The 26,669-nt window shown below is 44.4% G+C and overlaps 1 protein-coding gene across 1 annotated transcript in view; it reads right to left on the reverse strand.

Moving 5' to 3' along the window:
- Positions 1-15,782, reverse strand: part of Stx12 (syntaxin 12) — a 34,236-nt gene extending 18,454 nt beyond the window's left edge. Inside the window, exons 1-2 of the mRNA XM_055611268.1 lie at positions 15,542-15,782; positions 1,396-1,465 (exon numbers count right to left, since the gene is read on the reverse strand). Of these exons, the coding sequence (XP_055467243.1) occupies positions 1,396-1,465; positions 15,542-15,659 (188 nt within the window). The 5' untranslated portion in view covers positions 15,660-15,782. The remainder of the gene's footprint in view (positions 1-1,395; positions 1,466-15,541) is intronic.
- Between the last annotated feature and the right edge of the window lie 10,887 nt (positions 15,783-26,669).

Genomic DNA, 26,669 nt, shown 5'->3' on the forward strand with positions numbered 1-26,669 from the left:
TATCTATCTATCTATCTATCTATCTATCTATCTATCTATCTATCTATCTATCTATTATGTATACAATGTTATGTCACCTGCACACCAGAAGAGGGCACAAGATCTCATTATAGATGGTTGTGAGCCACCATGTGGTTGCTGGGAATTGAACTCAGGACCTCTGGAAGAGCAGTCAGTATTCTTAACCTCTGAGCCATCTCTCCAGCCCAAGCATTTTTCTTTACTTGCTGAGCCATCTTGCTGGCCCCAAAGAATAAAATGTTTTACTTTATTAATGTATGTGTATGGGTGATTTGCCTTCAGTGTATGTCTGTGCATCACACATGTGCAGTGCCCACAGAGGCCAGAAAACAGAGCTAAATTTCATAGAAATGGAGGGATAGACAGTAGTGAACCACCATGTCAGTACTGGGAATTGAACCTGGGACTTCTGGAAGAGCAGCCAGTGCTCTTAAATACTAAACCATCTCTCTAGCCCCAAGAATAGAACTTTTAAAGAAAAAAAAAAAAAAAAAAGTGACACACACACACACACACACACATATATATATATATATATATATATATATATATATATATATATATGGACCAGAGAGCTAGCTCTGTGGTTAAGAGTACTCGCTGTTCTTCCAAAGGACCCCAGTTCAATTCCCAGTACAGCTCACAATTGTTTGTAATTCCAGTTCCAGAGGATCTGACACTCTCACATAAACACAAGTGCAGGCAGAACACATAGGGTAGGTGTGACTAAGGTTCTCTGGCTTTGGAAGACAAGGCAGATGGATGGAAAGAGAGGAGGAAAGAGGATGCCATGATGGGTTAGTGTGTAGAAAAAAACCACATGAGCCAAGAGGAAGGACTCCAATAATGGCATGAAAAGGCCCAGATGAAGAATACAAGCAAGTACCATGGGATTAAGGATGGAAGAGAGACCAGATAGGAAGGATTAAGATGGATGGCATTGGATGGGGGCTAGGAGATGGATGGTGAGGATATTGAGATAGTGTAAGTCAATTATCGGCCTGGCCCAAGGTAAGTAAGGCAATTATAACAGGTGTCTGTGTCTTGTTATTTGTGATAGCAGCTTAAATAATACCATGATAATTTTAGGGCTAATAATAATAATAACAACAATATACAGCCCAAAAGCTCATTTATTTATGATTTACTACAACATCTATCTCCCTAAATTACTCTGCAAAACAGACAGAGGGAAGAAAAGAGACAATTCAAGGCAGGAGAAATCTGAATCCATTAATACACTTTGTTCCCCTCTTCCAGTTCCAGCTATTACCACCTAACCACTGTCTCCCATTCCACAGACCTGAATTGGAAGAATACCACGCCCTCAAAGGGCCCTCAAAAAAAAACCAACCTTGTCTGGAAGCTACTCACAAATTTTCCTGGAGCTTGCTTGAGTCCTGCTTAGTTCCAAGTTGGCTCATCAAATTCTTTATCTGAGCAGCTAGAAAGAAGGGAAAAGGATTTATTTTAAAAAGTAACACATTCAGGGGGCTGGAGAGCTGGCTCAGTGGTTAAGAGCACCAGCTGCTCTCCAGAGACCGGGGTTCCATCTCCAGCATCCTATGGCAGCTCACAGCTGTCAGTTATAGGGGATCCCACACCAATGCAAATAAAATAAAAACTAAAAAAAAAAAAGTAACGCATTCATCATGAGCACTCTACTTCACGGAGCACTGGTTGCCCGTATCTTCCATACATGCAACTAACAGGAACCATGCTGAGGCCCAAATCTTGACACATTCTTCTACAGTACTTTTACAAGGTTCACTAAACAGAAGGCGGTTCTGTTTATCATCTCCAAAGAACTGAATAATTCTTCTGGATATTCCACAACCCTAACCATTTCATCCTCTTTAGGACTAGGAAGGCAGTAAATTGGTAGTGCATGCACCCAAGGCCTGGGGTTCCATCCCAGTAGCGTAAAAAAAGGGAAGGAAACACACACTGCCTTTGGAAGAGTCTCAAAGCTACAACAATCTACAATACCTTTGGACTTGCTTTTCTGAGACAGTCTCAATCTGTAGCCTAGGCTAGCCTCCTATCTATCTTCCTGCCTCAACATCTTATCAGTTAGACTCCTGATGATTTAGTCTAGTTGGATACCATAAATAAATAAATATATGAATATATTTGAATATATATATATATATATATATATTTTTTTTTTTTTTTTTTTTTTTTTTTTTTCCTCAGCGACCCAAAGGGATCATAAAGGAGAGGATAAATGGTCTGGTGGGAGAACTCCTGATTTTTTTTTTTTAAATCACATTTCTCTTGACATTAAAAGTATGAGTCACTCCACCAGCTTTCAGCAAACAATTTAAGTCCATAGGGGCTGGGAATGTTGTTTACTTGGTAGCAAGCTTGCCTAGCATGCATGTAGCCCTGGGTTCAGTCCCCAGCATTGCATAAAAAAAACACGGTGGTGCATGCCTTTAAGTTCAAAGGTATGCTCAGGTATATAGAAAATTCAAAGCCAGTCTAGAATACATGAGATCCTGCCTGTCTCAAAAATAACAACAAAAACTTACCCACGAAATCAAACTAGGTTTTCTACAGCAAATGCTTTTAGAAAGGCAGTCAACACTGACTTTCAGTAACAGGTAAACCCTGGTTAAGCACTGCTAGTGTCAAGCACTCCATTATGTCACGCACATGCCATCCAACTTTCACAGCAAAGGTCTGAACTGGTCACATGTGGCAACACATGTACCTCATCTATGCACACACAGTAAAGAATTTAATCCGGGCATATAGACTCCAACAGAGAGCATTCTTTCCTGCATGGCACCGCAGCCAAACACAGTTTTGTACACTCCTGTTCTTTTCCTAGATACCTGGTAGCCTGGGAATGCTCATGTTCGAATCCTTGACATCCAAACCCTTGCCTGACCCAAAAGACCTTCCCTTGCTTTCTATTTTCCTTCCCTGCTGTCAGAGAAGGGAAGGGAAGGTTTACTAAGTTGGGGGGTAGTTGCACAATGTGCATATGTGTGTGTCTGTCCATCTCTCTTCCTGTAAATTGAACCCAGGACCTCACACATGCTAAGTCATAATACCTAAGAACAGAACTCATTAGCAGACTATTCTTGATCCAACTGAAGTGATGTTTACCACTAATTTTGCTTGTTTTGGTTTTTCAAGGCAAGGTCTCTTTGGGAGCTCTTGCTGTCCTGGAATTCGCTCCATAGGCCAGGCTAGCCTCGAACTCAGAGATCCACCTGCCTCTGCCTCCAAGTGCTAAGATTAAAGGTTTGCACTCCTCATGCCTAGCTGGTGTTTAAAATTGATTAATCATATCTGGTTACAGATATTTTTGTTCTTTCTCCACTCTCACTGCTTCAAGTTGCAGCAGAATTTCAACAGATAACATAGCACAGACAAAAGATTGTTCCTCTGTGAGCAAGCACCTTTGCTACTCCCTCTGGATTAATGTCAAAGCTTCAGGCACGCTATCAGACTACAAAAGAACAGGTGAGCTTAGGTGAGCAAGTGAGGAAGCCAGCGCTGTTATCAATATCATACAGTAACACACATTCTGTGCTTCTAGAGCTAACCAAAAAGGATGTCCAGTTACTACAAGTTTGAAATTTTAAAATCTATATTTCTAGGTTTAGTTGAAGGCTTAGTGGGTAAAGGTACCTACTAGAAAGTCTAACACCTGAGTTTGTATTTAAAGATTTATTTTATTGTTTATATAGTATTCTGCCTGCGTGTATGCCTGCAGGCCAGAAGAGGGCACCAGATCTCATTACAGATGGCTATGAGCCACCATGTGGTCTCTGGGAATTGAACTCAGGACCTTTGGAAGAACAGCCTCTGAGCCATCTCTCCAGTCCCTGATACCTGAGTTTGAGCCCAGAAACCCACATGGGAAAAAGAAACAACTTCCCTCCTCTGACTTCCAAACAGCTAGCACACATGCACCCCTACACCTAAGTGAATGGATTTAAAAAAACAAAAATATCAATCAGGCTGTAAAGTGATTAAATAAATTAATTAATGGAAAGAAAAAAAAACTTAGCCAGGTATGATGGAGCATGCCTTTAGTCCCACCATTTGGATGGCAGTACTCAGATTCTCTGTGAGTGCAAGGCCAGCCTGGTCTATACAGTGAGTTCTATTGACAGCTAGAACTACACAGTGAGACCCTATCTCAATAAATTAAACAAACAAACAAACAAACAAATGCCCCTATTCACATTTCAATAATGGTGCCCTTTAAAATAAAGTATTAAGCCCACTGTGGTGACCTGTACTTAGAATCCAGCAGTCAAGAGGGTGAGGCAAGAAGGTTCCTGTGAGCTCAAGGCTAGCCTGGTCTATATTTTGCGGGTAAGGAGAGCCTGGGTTATATAACAAGACACCCCCCCCCAAAAAGAAACAGAAACAACAACAAAACAGACACACACACACACACAAAGCTAAGCTGTGGCGCATGCCTGCACCCAGCAGTGAGAGGGTACAGGAGGGTCATGAATTCAAGATCCGTGATCAGTTTTGGCTATGTGTCAAATCTGAGGACATTCTAGGCTACATGAAACCCTGTTTCCCCAAAACCAAGACCAAACAGTTTACTTTTTGACAAGACTCCTAAGAAAATTCTATTCTCTTTAGTAGAAATTAGTTATACCTCAATAATTCCATAAGAAAACATCAGCTATATTCTACTAAAATACAAATAACATAACATCCTTATTCAAGTTAAGTGGGAATTAGGATATCACTAAAGCTATCAACCGGATGCTGTGACGATTTACGAGAGGCAGGCATTAGAGACGGAGATGCACTCAGGTGGTAGAGTTCTTGCTCAGCCTGCAACGAAGCCCTGGATTCAACTGCCGGCACCATATCAGGCAAGGCAGGTACTGTCAGTGCTTGAGAAACAGAAGGAGTTCAGGGTCATCCTCTCTGGAGCCAGCCTGTCACACGAAACTGTTTCAAAAGGAGGAAAGGGGCAGACACGAGCCCTGAGCACTCACTGAGCAGACACTGGGCTAGTTACCTGGCATTTCCTATGTGACCCTAACCAACACTAAGGCATTAGCATCACCCTACTTTATGTGACAGCACTGACTTGTTCATTCAGAGGACAGCATCTACTCTACATTGTTCTATACACTTGCTGGCACTTGCTGAAGGAAGTTTACATTCTTGAGGGTGAATAAGAAAAACATGCCAGGCAGTAACAGGCCTACCAAAAAAAATCAAGTGAGGACAAAGGAGTAGGCAAAGGCCCCATGAGGGGCCAATCAGATAAGGAGACAATGAGCACAGATCTAAAGAAAAAACAAAGGAAAGCAATACACCTATGGGGAGGCAGGTATTCCAGGCAGAGAGGAACTAACTAGGACAAAGTCCTCAAAACAAGAACCAGCAGCTCTAGCCAGGGTGCTAGAGCTAAGTGAGCAAGAGATAAAAGTGTAGGCCAAAGAGGTAGTGGGGAGTCAGATTATGGAGACCTTGCACAATTATAATGAGACTTTAATTAACTGGCAAGCCACTGAAGGGGCTATGAACAGCATACCATGGCTAGAATTCAAACGCAGGGCTGGCTCCAAAGGCTATATGCGTTGACTCACATAGTGCTGCTCTCAAGGGGCTGAGTCTTCAAGGAAATAGAATGTAGTCACACAGGGCTGGTCTCGATTTCCCAGGGTTCCACTTTGCCCCACCCTGCTTATCTGACAGTGCCTTAACCTAACTCCAGATAGATATCCTTGTTCTAACCTGCTCCCCTCCTCAATGCCCGCCCATTTTTGGGAGTGTGCCTCTGTACTCACTGGAGTCCAGCAGACTGCCAGGCATTCAGTAGGTACAAGGATACTGACTGAGTCAGCCTCTTCCCTTCAACTTCATGGCATTCACATTAAGACAAAAGATGTTAATCAAGGTAGATTATGAATAAGAAGACTTAACCATTTACTAGATGTAGGGAACTGGGCATGCTGTTTATCTTGATGGACCTCTTTCACCACTTGCAGATTATATCCAGATTTAACTAATGTTTGCTGAGTACTTACTATATGCGTGGGGTTTTCACTTTTTCTCATAAATCTTGTAGTTGGTTGAGACGGGTGCTACTTAGCCAAGGCTGGCCTCCCTACATAACTGAGGATGACCTCGAACTTCCGTTCTTCCTGCCTCCACCTCCACCTCCAATGCCCAAGTTTCTGCAGTGCTAGAGATTAAACTCGAGGATGTGTGTGTCTGTGCTATGAGAGTACTGTGCCGACTGAGTTACAGCCCAAACCCTCTCGTTACACACTGCTACTACTGAGGACTAAACGATCTCCAAGTATCCCACACTGCTGAAGCCAGTCAGTCACAGTCAAACAGCTCTAGTCCCAGAAGGACGGAGTTTTTTGGTAACCTAAATGTGTGGCTCAGAGATGGTCTACCTGTGACTTTATTCTTGTAAATGCAAGGTGCAAGGTGGGCATAGTGGCACATGTCTTAATCCCAGCACTCAGGAGGCCAAGGTAATCAGATCTCTATGTGTTCAAGGTCAGCCTGGTCTACGTAGTGAATTCCAGGCCAGTGAGAGCCACACAAGCAAGACTGTCTCAAAACACCAAATAAAACTAAATAAAAAGCAGAACAGCAAGCATGGTGGCATACACTTGTACTCAGGATGAGGAAGAGCTGAACCTCAAGGCCAACATGAACTATAGAATGAGACTGTTTTGAAAGTAAGCTGATGCTGGGAAGTGGTGGCACACACCTTTGATCTCTGCACTTAGAGGGGACAGGCAGGCAGATCTCTGAGTTCAAGGCCAGCCTGGTCTACAGGGTGAGTTCCAAGGTGTGAGTGGGGTAAAGCTGCGAATATCTAAACGTGTATCAAAGTATGTAGCTAGCTATTCATTGGCTATTAAAACATTAAATACTCTAGAAAACTGTGGAGATTTGATAGAATATGGAAAAAGTCAATAATCAACTGTTTTCTGTGCACTTTCAGATGACATGGAACTTTTTTTTCCCATCTAGACTTCTTGGTTTCCTTTGTTGAAATCGCGTGAACTTCTGTGTTAAGGAGTTTGGGGAAGTAGGGCTGGGAACTTTGGGGTCATTTGCTTACTAAGCAGTGGAATGAATGTAAACCTTCATTGGTTCTTTCTATATTTCCAAATACCAAAATATTTTCCTACAAGTTTCCATTCAGACTGATGAGATGCCCTAAAATTCAAACCATAACAATGACAAGGTCTTCCATTTACCTGACACTAATGCAGAGCTTTTTGCAGACTGTCCTCTGTAAGCACAGCATAAGGAACTACGACTAACGACTATGGACCACTGGCCCACACAGCTCACACCCAAGAGCTGCAGCCTTCCCAAAACTTAAAGCACAAAACAGGAATGTTTACACAACATTTATTTTCATTTGCGTGTGCTTAAAATATCAAAATGCCATATTTTGAAATTATTTTTATTATAATAAGCTAAATATTAAAAGATCTGATGTCCACCTGGTTAATGTGGACACTCCTTTTTCTTCTACTCTTACGTGTGTGGGTATTTTGCCTGCATGTATGTCTGTGCATCACTTATGGGCTTGGTACTTGAGGAGATCAGAAGATCATCAATCCTGGACTTGGATTCATGGGTGGCTGTGGGTGAGCCACCTTGTGAGTTCTGGAAATTGAACCCAGGTCCTCTACAAGAGCAAGCAGCCAGTGCTCTTAACCCCTGAGCCAACTATCTAAACACTCCTTTTCCAAGAATTCTAACAAATGAAAGCTTTATTCTGGGGATGGGGAGAATTGAGTGGCAGTGTATTGGCCAGAGGACAACCCTGAGTATCATTCCTCAGGGGCTATACACCTTGGCTGGCCTTTGCTCTCCAAGGATCCATTTGTCTCAGTCTCCCTGGCACTTGAAGTACCACATCTAAATTCTGGAGATCAAACTTAGATCCTCAAATAAGCCATCTCCTCAGCCCCTTTTGATTCACATGTTATTGTTAGGGATATGGTTCGGTGGTAGACATTTGCCTACCATGTATATGTAAAGCCCTGGGCTCAGTCCCCAGCGCATGAAGTATACCAGCATTTATAATGTTTTAATAATATTTCTTTGCATGTTTAGATCATCTGGGCAGTGAACCAAGGATCTCACATATGCTAGGCATGTGCTCTTCCACTGAGCTACATCCCCAACCCTTGTTAAAATGCTCAATAGAGCACAGCATTTGATGCTCTTTAGAGGACTCAGGGTCAGTTCCCAGCAGCTACATGGCAGCTCAAAACTGTCTGTAATTCCAGTTCCAGGGGACCCAACACCCTACCTTCTTTGGTCTCTTCAGGTATGATACATATACATACAGCCAAATGCTCATACACATAATATAAATAAAATTTTAAAAATATTTTAGATAGGGGCTGGAGAGATGGCTCAGCAGTTAAGAGCACTGTCTGTTCTTCCAGAGGTCCTGAGTTCAATTCCTAGCAACCACATGGTGGCTCACAGCCATCTATACCCTCTACTGCCCTCTAAGAGCACTGATATGCATAAAATAAATAAATAAAATCTTAAAAAAATATTTTAGATAAAGACAATTGAGCATCTCCTATGAAATGTTACCTAATATTAGTACCTAGATGTTTATGCCAAATATAAAGACAAACCCTTCTGTTCTGTGTTTTCAATTTTGTCACTTTTATAACTATGCCTAGGTCTAGCATGGTGGCACAAGCATGTCGTCCCAGAACTTGGTACATAAAAGGATCAGTTCAAGACCAATCTCAGATAACTATAGAGTTTTTGGGGGCAGGGAGGGGACGAACAAAACAAAACACTAGACCTTAACCTCTCCTGTCACTGACCTCTCATTTTTAAAAGTGTGTCATGGCTAAAAATCTTTAAAAAAAAAAAAAAAAGAACATGAAGTAAATCAACTTATTATACCTTATCACTAACATCAACACCAAGAATAATTCTAATCTGAACACTTCTTATGCACTTTTTAGCAGAGATCAGCAAAATCTAAATGTCCCCATGAACCACAGTCCAAACCTATTCAATCATATTAAAAGCAAATTTCCATCATACAGAAGGGGCAAAAATTCTCTTTATTTGAGACAATCTAATGCTCTGATTCAATATACTAAAAACATTCAGGGGATGGAAAGGTGACTCAGCAGTTAAGAACATTTGTTGTTCTTGCAGAGGACCCGGGTTCGGTTCTTAGCACACATATGTCAGCTCACAACCATCACAACTCCAGTTCCAGGACAACCTGACTCCCCTCTTCTGATCCATGAGGGCACCAGGCACACACACGAAGCACATACATACATGCAGGAAAACACTCATAAACAAACATATTCAATGTAAAAAGCATTACTTACACTAAAACATGAAACAAGGCCAGGTGTGGTGGCACACGCCTTTAATCCCAGCACTCAAGAGGCAGAGGCAGGCAGAATTCTGAGTTCCAGGCCAGCCAATGATAAATAGTGAAACTGTCTCACAAAGCTAAAAATAAATAGATGGATGGATGGACGGACAGACAGACAAATAGACAGACAGATAAACAGAAAATAAAAGAAATCCACAAACCTAAAAAACTATCTGTACTAAAGAAAAGGCCTTTGCACTGATTATAAAAATGAAGTCAACTTAGCATCTATGCACAAAATTAGGCTTTTTGTTATTACAGAACAGTGAAAATTACCTAACACACACACACACACACACACACACACACACACACACACACACACACAGTTATTGAGATTTAGCTACATCCCCGACTCTCATCATAAAGACAGGGTCTCTATAAATGGAACAAATTACTTATTCTCAGAGTAGACTCAAACCCCTGATCCTACCTCAACCTCTTGAAGGCTGGGATTTACCTTCTAAAAAAAATAGCTCATCAGGAGGAGTAGTGGTGCCTTCCTACAATCCCAGCACTTGACAGGCAGAAGGTCAGGAGTTAAAAAGCTAGCCTAGGCTACATGAGACCTTGTATCCAGCCACACATACATACACACACACACACACCAGAAATTCAGTCACTAAATTAAATAGTAAATCTTTAAACTGAAAATGAGTACTAACAATCAAAGGTATAACACTCCTTTTGCACAAGAGTGACAACGGTGTGGTTGTTAAGAGCACAGGCTCTGAATTAAGACTGTGTTCTTGTTTGTAAGACAGGCTCTTGATATGCAGCCCTGTATGGCCTGGACCCAGCTATGTTGCCCTGGGCCGGGTGCTTGCTAGTTAGCCCCAGCTAGCCTTGACCTCTATGTGGTGATCCTCCGGACTCTGCCTCTCAAGTGGTAGAATTACAGGTGTAGACCACTATGACCAGCAAGACTGCCTATGCTTGATTTTTTTTTCTTGTTTTTTTGAGACAGGGTTTCTCTGTGTAGCCCTGGCTATTCTGGACTTGCTGTGTAGACCAGGCTGGACTCAAACTCACAGGCTTTGCCTGCCTCTGCCTTCCTGAGTGCTGGGATTACAGGTGTGCACTGCTGTGCCAGGCTCCATGCTTGATTCTTGATCCTAGCACTTCCTAGCTGAGGGATCTAGAATAAATGATGACAGTCTTCTCCGCTTGTTTCCTCACCTGGGAAATGGGAGGCACAAGAGAAGCTTCATATGGTTGATGTGAGGATGAAATGAGATAATATGAGGCTAAGTTTAGAATGCTGTCTGGCACATAAAAGCACTCAACTAAGGAGAGCTATTATTATCAAACTCAAGACCAAGAAAAATGTACTTAGCAATGATAAAAATCAATTAAGTACATATTGAATGCCAACATACCTACTGTTGTGCCAGGCACTGTCTAAAGAGAAATGTATAATGCATAGTCCTTCATCCCATAAAACCAGTTTTCTTCTAATGACAAGGTCAAAAAGCTTGGCTTAATTAAAGAACATAGAATATAAGTAAATATTACACTGTGAGGAAAATTTGCTTGTTACATTTAAGGAAAAGGAACCAAATGACAGCTGCCATATTTTATGTATTCACTTGGTAGGTAGCCGGCACTTTTCTCTTTTTGAGACATAGCTAAGCTGGTCTCAAACTTGCTATGTAGCTGATGTTGGTCTTGAACTCCTGCCTCTGCCTCACAAGGGTGAGGAGTACAGGAACCCACTTTGTAGCAGGCACTGTTTTAGCCCTTCACATAAGTTATCTCAGTCCACAAAACCCTAGAAGTAATTACAACTATAGATGAGGAAACTGAGCAGGAGAGAAAAAGCGACACCCACCAAGACACTTACAAAACCAGTAAGAGCCAAGGAAAAATCCAAACTTAGTTAACAAACATTTAAAAGCTCAAAGATTTCTCTTCAGCAAACGATGCAGAGCCTGGCATGGTGGCACACGCCTACCTCTCTGAAGGCCAAGGGAGGTGGATCTCTGAGTTCCAGACCAGCCTGGTCTCACAGCCAGCTCTGAGCTACATAATGAGATCCTGTCTCAAAAAAAAAGAAAAGCACCACGTGGTGGCGCACACCTTTAACCCCAGCACTCAGGAGGCAGAAGCAGGTGGATCTCTGAGTTCAAGGCCAGCCTTGTCTACATAGCAAGTTCCGGGATAGCCAGGGCTACACAGAGAAACCCTGTCTTGAAAAACCGAAGGAGAAAAAAAGTTAGCTCTCAAAGAACAGCATTAATTTTCTTATGTAGCTGATTTATTTTATTATTTCCTAGACTCACTTTGTAGACCAGGCTGGCCTGGAACTCACAGAGATCCACCTGCCTCTGCCTCCCTGAGCACTAAAATTACAGGCATGCGCCACTGTGCCCAGCTACAAGAGTTAACTTTAAAGCTATTAGGTTTTCTTCCTTCATTTGCATCAGAAACATGTTTAGACCCTTTAGTTTAGTTTAGGTTTACTTTAGTTTAGTTTAGTAAACATGTTTAGACCCAGGAAGCAGAATCAAGAATTCTTCCTTTGCATCCCACTTGTAGAACTGTCTGGACCAGGCAGCCAACCTGAGGTCCACCTTTGACCCACAAAGGTGGCCCTGTATCAGGCTGATGTGCTTCACAACCCCAAAACCATATCTGTGGTTAAAGTGTTTAGAAAAAAGAGCAATGTTCATGGGTGAGTGGATATATGTTTCTGGCATCTAGTCTCAGAGAGCACTAGGATGTGTTGGCCATGACTTGTAGAGGCCTGGTCACAGGCACTGGTGTGACATCTTGGTAGACACAATGCCATCTACCAATTTCAAATTCCCAACTCCTCACCAGCAATCCCAAGAGAAGACTTTTAAGTTATACTGCCTAGGATGGTCTGATATGGTAGATACCATACTGTTCAAGAAGAGGCAGGATGAGTTCAGAATGACAGAGAGGCCTGGCTCACTCAGATAACTGAGTACAATTAGTAAGTCTCAAGCTCCCATGTGGCCTGACCCATGGACCCATGACTACCTCTCTTCTTTCCCTACTTTGCTCCCTACCTTTAATCCAGCCACACCTGCCTCCCTGATATTCTTTGTCATATGAAAGTCCTTGCATTTGTCCTCAGCACACACTGCCTTTCTCCACCACTCACAAAGCTCCCTCCATTCTGTTATCTGCTCACTCGGAGATCACCCTAGCCAGTCGGTGGTGGCACACACCTTTAATCACAGCAGTCAGGAGGGAGAGGCAGGTGGATTTCTGTGAGTCTGAGGCCAGCCTAATCTACAGAGCTAGTCCCAGAGGGCCAAGGCTATGTAAAGAAACCCTGTATTGGGCGCGGGGGGGGGGGGGGGAATAATGAATAATCTCCTCTGAGAGACAGGTCTTCCTCACCAAGGGGTGATAATTCATTCCTTTTCCATTCTCTCTTGCGTTTACCCTGTACGTGTGCACACATACAAATGCATGCAAACATACACACATACACACAGTACCAGCCAGCAATTTGTTCACTGTTCTAGCCCCAGTGAACAGCAATACTCAAAGAATGCTGCTGAATGAATGAATGAATGAATGAATGAATGAATGAATGAACGAACCCATCATAGGCTTGAGAATGAGGTAAACAGCAGAAAAATAAAGATGAGTAAGCCATGTCTACTACTTCAAAGGAGCTAACAATCTAGCAGGGAACATACGCGTGAAACCACAGCTTCCGGTAAACACATACAGAGACACACACATTCAGCTAGGCGAGTCTTTAACCTTTCTCAGTCTGTTTCCTAGCCCACACACTGGGGATATTTGTAATTATTCCACAGACTTGTTATGAATTAAAATATCACACGCAAAGTACTTTTCATCCTGCCCAGCACACTATGCACCCATCGAAACTGTCTTGCCTCAGCCTTCTGAGCGCTGCAATTATAGGCCTGACTCATCACACCTAGCTTTTGGCCTTAAACTCATTCTCTGTGTCTCCTTCCCTGTCTCCTTTTTTCCTTTTGAGAAGGGTCTCATTATGTGGCCCAGGCTTGCCTTAAACTCACTATACAGTCCATGTTTGACTCTAAATCATGATAATCCTCCTGCCTCAGGCTCTCAAATGCAATAATTATAAGCCTGTACCATTATGCCCAGCTCCAGCCTCAACTCTAATTTTAATTTCAGTAAACACAGATTTGCTGTTAAAATAACCTATTATCAGTTCCTATGCTTACTACACAACTTAATACTCAAATATAAAAGATTCCACATATTGGCATTCAAATTGGGTTTAATCTCAATGGAAACACTTCAGCCTTGCAATAAAATTTTCTTCCCCACCCTCCCCCAAGACAAGGTTTCTCTGTGTAGTTCTGGCTACTCTCTCAACTCAGAGATCTACCTGCCTCTGCCTCCTGAGTGCTGGGATTAAAGGTGTGGGCCACCAACACATGGGACATGAGACAAAATTTTTTTGTTTTTGTTTTTGAGACAAGGTTTCTCTGTATAGCCTTGGCTTTCCTGGCCTCACTTTGTAGGCCAGGCTGGCCTAGAACTCACGATGATCCACCTGCCTCTGCTGACAAATCTTATTTGTTTGTTTTGTGTATGATATGTAAAACATACATATAAACTAATGTAAACACACACATTGTACATGCCAGGGAATGAGTGTAAATGAGTGTGGAGGTTGGAGTACAGCTTTGTGGAGTTAATTTGCTCCTTCCACCTTCACCTGGGTTCTGGGTCTCAAACCAGGGCTGTCAGGCCTGCATAGCAAGCGCTTTACCTGAGCCATCTTGCCAGCCCCTTGAAGAAGAATTTTCTGATTTAACCTGTATTTCCGCTCCTTAACAAGAGGAAAGTGGACACAAAGTACCATACTTTGTGATCATCAATTACATTATAGTGTTTTGAATATCTGGGCTAAACGAACTGGATACTCTTCCTACCTCCAAACACCCAGTCCTAACCCTTCCCACCAGAAACCTTCTATCTCTCAAATCCCACAATATACATTTATATTTAAAAGCAAAGTGGCAAGCTAGGGGGAGGGGCGGTGCACAGCTTTAATCCCAGGACTTGGGAGGCAGAGGCAGGTAGATCTCTGAGTTTGAGACCAGCCTGGTCTACAGAATAAGTTGCAGGACAGCCGGAGCTACAGACAAAATGGTCTCAAAAATAAAATAAGAGCGATAGCTTACGCTTTAAAGTTTAGAACATAATTGTAATTTAGAACTGACTCTACCTTTTAACCACGTGTAGCTATGCAAACAAAAACACAATAATAAACAACATGGATGGCTGTCACCATTTTTAAAGTAAAGCTGCCTCTGTTCTGTTTACAAGGCTCTGGGCTGAATCTGAAGCCGAAGAATCAGCCTGTATTTGACTGTCAGCTACAACCTTGGACTACAACCTTGGGGAGGAGGGAGTTTTAAGGCAAGAGGTTACAGGCTGACTTGTACCACCTCTACCATCTCTTACTTGGTAGGTACTTGTGTCCAAAGGTAGCTCAACAGAGGCAGAAAATGAAATCTTCATGCTCGAAATTTTAAAAACTTCTTTGCTACAAAAGACAACCTACATTAAAATGTTCCCCGTGCGTTCTCTGTAATAAAACAGGGGCCCTCCCACCCCTCAAATACCAGTCATTGCCTGACTTCCAAATTAATTACAGGAAACAGTGTATGAAGTCACCCAAACACACGCACACACCACTTCCCTTAATTGAAAGTTGCTGATGTCCGAGGACCCAACCGCTGAGCAGAATGTGAACCCAAAGTCGCAAGCAGTAAGCTACCCCTGATGTGAACGGAGCAAAACGAGCTGGGTGGGGAGGCGGCGATGACAGGAAAAACTCGGCTGACCACTGCGCCAAGTCAAGGCTGCTCACAGTCCTGGGGATGACACACGCTCCCTCCCGCCCTCGGGCCGTCGGCTCTGTTGACCCCAACGCCGCGAACTCACAACAAAATTGGGGTGTGGACCTAAAGGGCCCAAGCCTGGCGGACCCGGGGAAGACAGCTCCCCGCGCCCGGAGTGGCGGCTCGCGGCGGCCTCAGCTGTGGCCCTGGCTGCGACAGGGACCGGTCACCCAGGCCTGTCCCTCGGGTCGCCCCCCGTGCCCAGCTGGGTCCCCTCGCTCACTGGCTTGGCTGATCCGCTGGATGTTGCCGCTGCACGTCTGGATGATGCTGTTGAAGTCCCGGGGCTGGGGCCCCGAGGGCCCGGGGTTCCGATACATGTCCAAAGGACCGTAGGACATGACAGCGAGCAGACACCGGGTCGCGCTTCGCGGCGCTCCTACCGGAAGCTGCCACTGGCCGGGCCCCCGCAGCTGAGAGGAAAACCGGGAAGAGAAAGGGCGGGGAAGGGGCCGCGACTGCGTGCGCACCGACCACGCCCACGGCCCGCGCGCACGCGCATCCTGCCAGCCCGCAGCGCGCGTGCGCCGCTGGGAGCGGCGGCTGATAGCCGCGAGAGAGTTTTTCGAACTTCTGGCGCACGGAGTCCGCGCGGGACCAGATTCCTCCAGCCGAGCAGCCTGCGCTCGGCAACCTGCCTGCCGCCGACATGCTGGTCCGCCTCCTGCTGCTCGGCGCGTTGTGGCTTCCCAACCACCCTGCAAATTCTTGCTTTTTCAACCCATGCCAAAACAGAGGTGAATGCATAAGCGTGGGGTTGGACCTGGACGAGCAGGTGCAGTTGTACCCGGACAGGGTTCTATGGTGAAAACTGTTCAACATCTAAGTTTCTTTTTTTCTTTTTCGAGACAGGGTTTTTCTGTGTAGCCTTGGCTGTCCTGGACTCGTAGGCCAGGCTGGCCTCGAACTCACTGACATCCGCCTACCTCTGCCTCCTCGAGACCTGGGGTTACAGGCATGCGCAGCCACAGCCGGCTAACACCTACATTTCTGACAAGACTAAAGTTACTCCTAAAACCCACCGCCAACACGATGTACTCCATGCTTACTCAATTCAAGGGACTCTAGAACATTACCAACAACATTCGCTTCTTTCGAGGCTGACCTGCTCTTCAGGGTGAATTCCAGGACAGCCAACGCTACACAGAGAAACCCCGTCTCAGAAAAAAACAAACAACAAAAACATTGCCTTCTTGCGGAATTCAGTCATGAGATATGTGTTACCAGCCAGGTTGTATTTGATTGACAGCTCACCAACTTACAGTGTGCATTATACCTAAAACCTGGGAGGCCTTCCCCGACCTCTCTCCTATTACATCAGAGCCCTTCCTCCTGGAGCAAATGATTGCCTGACTCCAATGGTGTGAAAGGGAAGAAAGGTTATGAAAAAAGTTGTCAGAAAAAAAGTTCATCCTTGGTCCCCAGGGTATGAATATGGTGTTTTACATTCTTTGCCTAGCACTTCACCTACCAGTATTTGAAGACAGACCAGAAACAGGGACCTACGTTCACCAGAGGAGTAGGCCACGGAACATGGCACAAGCCATGTTTATGGCAAAACTCTAGAAAGACAACATAAACTCCTCTTTTTTCTTCTTTTTAAATATACAATTTCTATTTATTTTTATATTCATTGGTGCTTTGCCTGCATGTATGTCTGTGTCAGAAGCCCTGGAACTGGAATTACAGACAGTCGTGAGCTGCCATGTGGATGCTGGGAATTGAACCTGGGTTCTCTGGAAGAGCAGCCAGTGCTCTATAACCGCTGAACCATCTTTCCAGCCCCAAACTGCCTTTTCAAGGATGGAAAATTGAACTCTCCGGTAATTGGCGAATAGCCATCTCCTCCCCTCAGAGGGGTCAGAGACACTCCAGTGGGAAGCACTACTCACTTCACACCCCTAAAGACCTGCCATTGGCTGTGGGGTGGGAGAGCTTTGGTTTGGCAGCTGGTCTGATGGTGCAAGCCATGACATGGCTGTGGGAACACAGCCTCTGAAGGACTGTCGCACTCGCAGCTCACAGAAGCCCGACCAATCAATTGAAGAATTGAGTTGGAGGCTCTCTGCGGAGACGCTGATGATGAAGCTGTATCCTGCCCTGCTGACAGAAGAGCCTCTGTCACACACTGTCTTTGGGAAGACGTAGTAGAATTTAGGGCACCGTTCTTCTCATCTTCTCTGTTGTCACTACTAGAGGCCAAGGGGTCTTGGAGATGTAGGTTTTAAGATCATCAACGCTTGCCTCAATTCAGTGTCTCATCTACAGTAAGGTGAAGGGCCGTTCCTTCCCGTTGTTCAGTGTCCCAGGAGTCCCCAAACAGTCACCATTAGTGGGACAACTCAGCAACCTCGAGATTCAGATCTGTAGCCAATCTGTGACTCTCACGGGTTTCAAGCGGCTTTTATTTCTCCCTCCACTCCTAATCTAAGCAGTGAAGTAATAATCATATTTATTGGGCACATGCTGTGTGTGAATCCGCACTTTAGGTCACTGGTTCATAAACACTTCCCAGCAAGGAAACATCCCAATTTTATCTTTAAAGGTTTCCAGGGGGCAAGGGTTGTTTTGTTTTGTCTTGTTTGTTTTTGACACAGGGTTTCTCTGTGTAGCCTTGGCTATCCTGGAGCTCACTTTGTAGACCAGGCTGGCCTGGAATGAGATCTGCCTGCCTCTGCCTCTAGAGTGCTGGGGTTAATGGCATGTGCCACCAGGCCTTTAAAGTAGATTTTTTTTTTTTTAATGTAACATAAGTTAGGACAGAAAAGTAAACATTATTTTCCCTTTTACAGATGACAAAATGAAGACCAAAGAACAGTAATCACCTTGGTGTTTGGAAGACCCAAACACTAAGTGCACTATCTAATTCTATCCCCATCTCACTACTTCCCTAAAACCTGTTCCCAGAGCTGGAGAAATGGCTCAACAGGTAAAGGCACTTACTATCAAGCCTGAAGACCTGAGTTCAATCCCAAGGATCTACCTGGTGGAAAGAAAGAACCAGAAAAGTGTCCTCTGATCTCCTGTACCCCTTGTGGCAAGCAGACACACTTGATAAAATGTGATTAAGATATTGATACACGCTAGATAAAATGTAATTATGGTGGTTTTTGTTTTTAAAAACCTCATTCCCATTTTTACAAATTCATTATCTATGGAATTTCCTTCTTAATAGTCTGCTTATCTATATCAAACTTGTAGCCTTGGCTGGCCTGGAACTCCAAATATAGACCAGGCTGCCCTCAAACTCATAGAGATCTGCCTGCCACTGCCTCCTGGGTCCCAAACAAGAATTTCTTAGATAACTCCTGAAATTTTGAGCAGTTTGGGGTCTAACTGCAAAATGACTTCACATAACTTTGCATTTTGTGGTAAACGGGAACACACTGGCAGGATTTTGCACGGGAGGGCTGCTGAGGACCAGGCATGATGGGAACTGTAGTTGTCTGCATTCTCCGCTCCTCTAGCTCCATCCTTCTGTAGTCACTCTGAAGTGGGAAGAGAGGAAGCAGCTTGTGTGTGTCAGAGGAAACTCCAAACATGTGAATGAGCCTGTGTGCACCCTAGAGAGCTGCTTAAACCCTATTGCCCCTCTGTGGAGACCTGCTTTGGTTCTTAGCATAACTGTAGCTCCTCTGTTAACACCTACTGTAGCCTTTAGCATTTCAGAAGCCGTTTTGCCTCCCTGTCTCCATGTTGATCATAAAGTGAAATTAAGTTCAAGTTCTCAGGCCTCTACGTGCCTAAGACCAGGATTCAATTCAATAGTTCGGTTTGATACTTGCTGCTTAGAATAAAACAATAGATGATACATGTATGTTCTGTTAGATTTAAGACTACAACATCCTGCTGTGTTTTTTACTCCCAGAAGGCTGGAAAGCCCCCAAGAGCTCCCCTACCCTAAATCCCAGCCAATCAGCTTAAAGTGCTTTGTCTAGCTACCTAGATATAACACAATACACTTGGGGAAAAAAATCAATTATGTTTAGCTAATCAAAATGATGTAATGCTTCCCCCTTCCCCACCAGCTTCCCACACCTGATTCCCTGGGTTGTTACCTGGTTAGGTTTTTCATATAAAAAAAAAAACCTGCCTTAGACTGTTGTCATAATCTGGCTCCCAAATCCAGATTATATCCCTGACCCCGGGACATAATCTTTGTTCGGCGTTCAATAAACTTCCATCAATGTGAGTCTGGTGTTTGAGTGACCAGTCTGAGGCTATCCCTGAACCCGTAGCACCAAGTGCTGGGATTAAAAGCAAAGCTATCTCTATTTTTGGTTAGAATTCACTGATTGAAGTATTTTTTCCCTTGTATAGAAAGGGGCAGGCTCAGGCTGGGAATGTAAATACCGTGGTAGAGCACTTACTCAGCATGTACAAGACCTTGGATTTTCTGGGAGGCTGAGAGTTCTAGGCCAGCCTGGACTGCATAGCAAGACCCTGTCTCAAAAAAAAAAAAAAAAAATTTTTTTTTTTTTTAAAAAGAGGAGGAAGATAAAGAAAAGGAGGAGGAAAAAAAAAGAAAGACCCTGAGTTCAGCTTCTAGCAGCACAAAAACAAATCTGGTGTGGGGATTCATTCCACCACCTGGAAGGTAAAGGCTGGAGGATGGAGTTTCAAAGTCATTCTTAGCTACACAGCAAGTTAGAGGCCAGGATGGGCCACATGAGACCCTGTCTGAAAACAAACAAACTTATCATGCTAAACAAGGACTCTTCCATGCTTATATAACCCCAGCTCCTCCCCAACCCTGTGGAGACATGATCTCAATAAACTGCCCAAGATGGCTTTGAACTCACTCAGCTTAGGGGGGCCTTGAACTTTTCATCTTCCTGCCTCAGTTTTGTGAGTGATGGGATTACATGTGTCTCCACTATGCCTAACCTGTGTTCTGGTTATTAAAATTCTAATAAAATCCAGCGTGGTGACATGCATCTTTAACCCCAGCACCTGGGAGGTACAGGCAGGTGGATCTCTGTGAGTTCAAGGTAAACTGGGTCTCCATAGAAAGTTCTGGGCCGGGGAGATGGCTCAGAGGTTAAGAGCACTGACTATTCTTCTAGAGGTCCTGAGTTCAATTCCCAGCAACCACATGGTGGCTCACAACCATCTGCAATGGAATCTGATTTCCTCTTCTGGTGTGCATGAAAACTGTGTTCACACCCATAAAATTAATTAATTAATTAATTAATGAAAAATACATATAAAAAAAAAAAAAAAAGAAAGTTCTGGGCCAGCCAAGAATATGCAGTGAGACCCTGTATCAAAAAAGCAAAAACAAAGGGCCAAAAGCGGTGACCCACACCTTTGATCCCAGCACCGGGAGGCAGAGGTAGGCGGATCTCTGAGTTCTAGGCCAACCTGGGCTACAGAGTGAGTTCCAGGACAATCAAGGCTACACAGAGACACCCTGACTGAAGAACAAAAACAACAAAACAAAACAAGTAAGAGCTAAGGCAATGGCCCAGTGGGTAAGAGCCTTGATCTGCAAGCACGAAGACCGGACTTCTAATCCCAGCAACACCAGATAAAAAGAGCTGAGTGTGGTAGCTGGAGAGACAGCTTAGCAGTCAAGCGTGAGGTCCTTGCAGACAAGCTGGGTTTGGTTGGTTCCCAGCACCCATGTGATGGTTCACAACCCATTATAACTCTACGATCTGGTGCCCTCTAGTCACAGCCATGGTGCACATACATACGTGCAAGCAAAACACCCATATACATAAAATGAATAAATCTTTAAAAAAAAAAAAAAGCTGAACACAGCTGCACATGCCTGCAAAGAGATGGTGGGGAGCAGATTCAGGTGGGACCCACCACTTTAGACAGGCTCAGTGAAAGAGCCTGTCTCAAGGTATTAACATGGATAGCAGGAGAAGACAAAATTCTGCACCCTCTGAATATGCACACACAGGCCCACACACCTGTACATTTATGTGTGCACACCATCCGCACATACAACACAACAGAAAGGAAAAAACCTAGTAATTATGATGAGCCACAGTTTCATGTCAAATCCTATGTTTTATTGACCAGCTTTAACATACTAAAGATTCGTCCCATGAGGCACTAAAATGTGTCTGTTTGGATGCATTGATAAACAAGCCCCGAGTCACCAAAACTGTATTGATGTCACATTAAGGACAGAAGTCAATTTCCGTCCGTGTCATTTAACCAAGAGTAAGCTGAGGCTGAGTTCTCTACTTCACTGTCCCTGGTCACCCATTGTCCTGTCACAAAGGGGTTCTGCCCTGTATTCACTGAACTGCACAGAAAGCATGGGGAGAAGGAATGAGGGACATGTTACAGAAGTCTTTAACAGAGTTTTACAAGGGATTAAATCACTGACTCCAGCTGAGCTCAACTGACCAGATAACAAACTCACTCTCAAGCTATGTCCAAATGCTGCTTCCAGCAGTGACGGTGGATATTCACTTTCTGAGGCCGCTTTCGGCCTATTTTCTGTTTCCAGCTAAGGATTATCATAACATATGCATTATTCTGGGCCGGGGCATGGGAGAGTACATCATTTAAGATTGCAGGTATATATTAGCTTAGAAAAGTTGATTACCTGGAAAATCCAGGGCAAATAAGGGGGTTATTGGCTCTTCCCTGACTACTTACTCTTGGCAGAGCAAACAGCTTTTAGCTTGCTTGTGAAGATATTCAAAGTCGTCTTGTGGTTTTTCCCTTTAAAAATTGTTCCCTCCCAGGAGCTGATGAGTTAGTTGTTCTTCCAAAGATCCTGAGTTCAATTTCCAGCCACCAGCTAGTGGCTCATAACCATCTATAATGAGATCTGGTGCCCTCTTCTGGCCTGTAGGCACACATGCAGGCAGAATACTGCATAAATAAGTAGATAAATAAATAAATAATTCTTCCCTCAAAGGCTCAGCTGTTTAGAGCACTGACTGCTCTTTCAGAGCACCCAGTTCAATTCCCAGCACCCACATGGCAGCTCATAACTGTCTATAACTTCAAGATCTGACACCCTCAAACGAACATGGATGCGGGCAAAACCACATAAAACACCAATATACGTAAATTATTTTTAAAAAATTGTTCCCTCACTGTCTTCGCACAGCAACCTCAGGTCTGTCTTAGATATTGTCCTGCTAGCAATAATCAATAAATATTTTACTTAAAATTGGGTTGCATTTATAGTCTTTTCCTAGGGATGAAGACCAGAACACTAAGATTCAAGCATGCTCCATTACCACCAGTAAGATTTATTTATCTTATGTATTAGGCATGCTCTATCTACGTATACACTTACATGATGGAAGAGGATATCAGATCACATTATAGATGGTTGTGAGCCACCATGTGGTTGCCAGGAATTGAACTCAGGTGCTCTGGGAGAACAGGCAGTGCTCTTTTTTATTTTTATTTTTTTTCCAGACAGGGTTTCTCTGTGTAGCCTTGGCTGTCCTTGACTCGATTTGTAGACCAGGCTGGCCTTAAACTCACATAGACCCGCCTGCCTTTGCCTCCCTGAGAGCTGGGATTAAAGCTTTGAGCCGCCATGCCCAGCTACAGGCAGTGCTCTAAACTCTCCAGCCACCAGCAGCACTCTTAGCCTGCTGGTGATTCCGCACTACAAAACAAGCAGCAAAAGACCGTAACACTGACCTCATCCTGCACAGCATCAGTGATTTCCTGTAGCTCAGCCTAAAGCTATTTAGAAAGTCTGTCTAAGGTCATTATTGAACAGACCTGCCTTCCTTCCTGGGGTGGGAGAAGACAGCATGGAGAAGAAAGAGCTTTTAGCTCAAACTCTGGCTTTAGCTTAGGCTTCAGTTCCTCAGCTCCCTGGCTTTTGGGGCTCTGAACTAGCAAACCTCTGGCCTTGGATTATTTTGGCCTTTTGCTCCTGAGCTGTCAGCTGAGCTAAGTGAGTCTTTTGGGTTTTTTTCCATCTGGACCTGAGCTGAGAAGGAAGGTCAGTTGGTTACTTTCTCTGCCTCTCTGAGCTAGCAGGTTTTCACCCCAGCATCTGGCTCGTGAGTCTTCACTGGTAAAATAGAATGGTTGGGATTTCATTTAAATAACATTTGGCGCCCATCGTGGGTCTTAAAATAATGGCTAATGCTGTAGAGGAGACAGAAGGGTATGGAGAGATGAATATACCTTTCCAGATACAAGCATAAGATTTACTGTGGCTGCTACCACTGGTTTTATTCCTGCTTTACTCCCAGAGGGGATTCTCTGGTTTTGTTTAATTGTCTTCCTGCATTTCATTTTAAAGAAGGTTAGGTGAATGGTTGATCACTTGGAAAGGATTGCAGAGTTGGCATTGCAACTAGAAAATTTGTGGGTAGGGGCTGAAATGCTTAGAAAGCAAAAAGCGCCACTGGCAAAGGAAGAATATCTGGTAACCAAGAGCCGGAATTCTCCACAATTGCCACCCAGCCCTGCTCCACACATTTTCGGTGTCAAGTTCCCACAGCCTCTGGGCAGGCTGGGAGCCAGGAGGACCAGAAGGCTGGCTGTACAAGCCAGAAAGGTTAAGGACAAAAAGCCCATTTTGAGAAAAAAGGTTAATCTTGAGCAAACTGAGCTGTCAGAGAAGCAGCCTCAGGTTAAGAGATTAACACTATTAGCTTTCCCGGTAGCTGCCAAAAGTTCTAGATATTGAAATGTTCAGTGCAGCCTCAAAGCTTAATATGGTGGTGCTTAGAAATAGGGTAGATTCTGCCAGAGAAGTGAATGTAGCCATTTCTGGCATCACGGGGTTCTCTGTAAGAATGTCTGGGTAACTTCTGGCTCTTAGGAACTTAGCTTGAGACTCAGCGGCAAAAAAATATGAATCGACGCAGAAGAGAGCAGCCACAAGTCATCAGGTTGTAAAAGAAATTATTGATCCAAAAGGATTTGGTTCCTTGATTATCTCCTTTTAAGAAAGCAACGGCAAGTTTCATTTATAGTAAAAGAAAAGCCACTTTTTTAAACAGAAAGGGGGGAAATGTAGTGGGTATAGACATGTTTTTGTTTTGGTCCCAGGTGTGGGATGTGGGACTGATTCATACTGCTGCATTTGCCTCTGCAGGCTCTGAGAGGAGCTCTTTGCCAGCTACAGACAGTTTAAATCTGAGGATTCTGGAGAGGGATAAATGTCAGAGCCCAGAGAGTGAGGATCAGAGAAAGAACAAGGCTGCTCCTGGTTGCTGTTTTGAGACAAGAAGTTGGACAAGAAGTTGAAATGAGGACTGGACTGGCTCCAAGGAACCCAACAAAGGTAACCAGCAGGAAGCAGCTGAGAGAACTGTGACCCCTCTCCCACTAATGCTTTCTCTCTCTACCTGGTGTTGGGGTGCTGGAAGGGATTGGGATGGAGTAGGGAGAAAAGATAAAAGAAATGCAAATAAAAAAGGTTTTTTTGTTGTTTTCTTTTGTTTTGTTTTGTTTTTTTAAGCACTCCAACAAGACCTGCAGGCCAGAAGGGGGCATCAGATCACATTATAGATGGTTGTGAGCCACCATGTGGTTGCCAGGAATTGAACTCAGAACCTCCAGAAAAGCAGACAGTGCTCTTAACCACTGAGCCATCTCTCCAGCCCATCTTGATTTTTCTGTTGTGTGCACGTGTGTATACGTTTGTGCACTCACGTGACCATGTGTGTGTGTGTGTGTGAGTGCGGAGGCTGGAGGCCAACATCAAGGCTCTTCTTCACTCACTCTCCACCAGCTGTTTTGGAGACAGGGTCTCTTCTCTGAACCTGGAGCCACCGATTCAGGCTAAACAAGCCAGCTCCTGGGATCCTGACTCCAGGCACTGGAATGGCAGGCTGGTGGGCCGCTCCCAGCTTTTACGTGGGTACTTGGACAGCACTCTGCCAACGGAACAGGGAACACCCTAGCCTCCGCCCTCTTTGCAATTTGTTCTGAGTCAGGATCTTTTTCACTGACCTGGAATTTGCCAGGGAGGCCGACCTGGCTGCGGGTCAGTGCCAGAGTTCTGCCAGTCTCCGCCTCCCAGCTGTGTGGCTGTGTGTGCCGGTACACCTGGCTCTTTAAAGGAAGGTTCTGAAGATCAAACTCCTGCTCTCCGTACTTGCAAGGCAGGCCCTTTACCAACTGAACAATTCTCCCACCACCGCCCTAATTTCCTCATTTCTCGAGTGCTTTTTAGATGCCAGGCGTTGGGAACACATTTTGTATACACAATCAGTGATCCCAGGGATAACACACACACGCCTAATGAAGACTAACAATGGGTCTGACAAATCACACTCCTTGGCCTGATCACACTCACTTCCCTGCAAGGGAAACTACGTAATGTAGGAACCCCATGGGCTGTGTCACCGAACACCGGATGAGGGGAAATTATTTGTGTCTGGCGGGGAGGGGGGGGGGGGGGGAGGGTAGGTTAAAGCGGAAAGAAAAAGGGGCGGGCTTCTCCTCTTTGTTTCGGTTTGGATCAGCCCTTAGGGTGAGCCTGCCAGGTGAGCGCTGTGCCGCTGCGCTGCTCTCCAGTCCGGAAGCCGTGTTCTGACGGCTTCAAAGCACTCCAGGCTGTGTAAAGGGATTATCATGGGGCCTGAGCTATCGAGAGAGCTCAGGATCCTGTTTCCTTGGAAACTACCATGTGAAGATGAATGTTGGATGCTGCGGTTGGAAATTTCTTATCTGAAGCTCTACACCTGGCTTAGAAAGCCAGGGTGCTCCTCTGTCCAAGTCACCCAAGCCTTCCAGATAAAACATTCTGTTCTTGCAGACACTTCAAACAAAAATTTCTGACCATCTAGGACTTTAAAGACTGAGATCTCTCAGCACTAGTCCTTTTGTTAATTGCAAACACAGTCTTCTCAGGATTCCCCATTAAGGTTAGATCTGCTTTTCTTGGTAGTGATAAGAGAACTGGCATGCTCTGGGATTCCCGGCACTTGCCCAGTGTCATACTGCTGGTACAACAACAGCAGCCAGGATTCACACATACCCTGTAGCCCGGGATTACCAGTCCCATCCAAATCATGTGCATCCGCAGGCTGGAGAGATGGCTCAGCGGTCCTGAGTTCAATTCCCAGCACCCACATGGTGGCTCATGACCATCTATAATGAGATCTGAGGCCCTCTTCTGGCAAGCAGGTGTACATGCAGATAGAGCACTCATATACAATAAATACATAAATAAATCTTAAAAAAAAGAAAGATGTTCACACACAGAGACACACACACACACGTTTGTAAACCAGTTGTGTCTTGCAGCAGCATCTTCTAGGTCTGAACAGTATTTCTCTAAACTTTATTGAGTTAGAACTGCTTTGCTATGAGATGCAGATAGGAATTCTTTAGTTCAGTGTGTTGGTATTTATTCACCCCCATAAGTAGCAGACAAACCTTGAAATCAA

The sequence above is a fragment of the Psammomys obesus genome, unplaced genomic scaffold, assembly GCF_907164565.1.
Source record: "Psammomys obesus unplaced genomic scaffold, mPsaObe1.curated_primary_1811, whole genome shotgun sequence".
Taxonomy (NCBI): domain Eukaryota; kingdom Metazoa; phylum Chordata; class Mammalia; order Rodentia; family Muridae; genus Psammomys; species Psammomys obesus.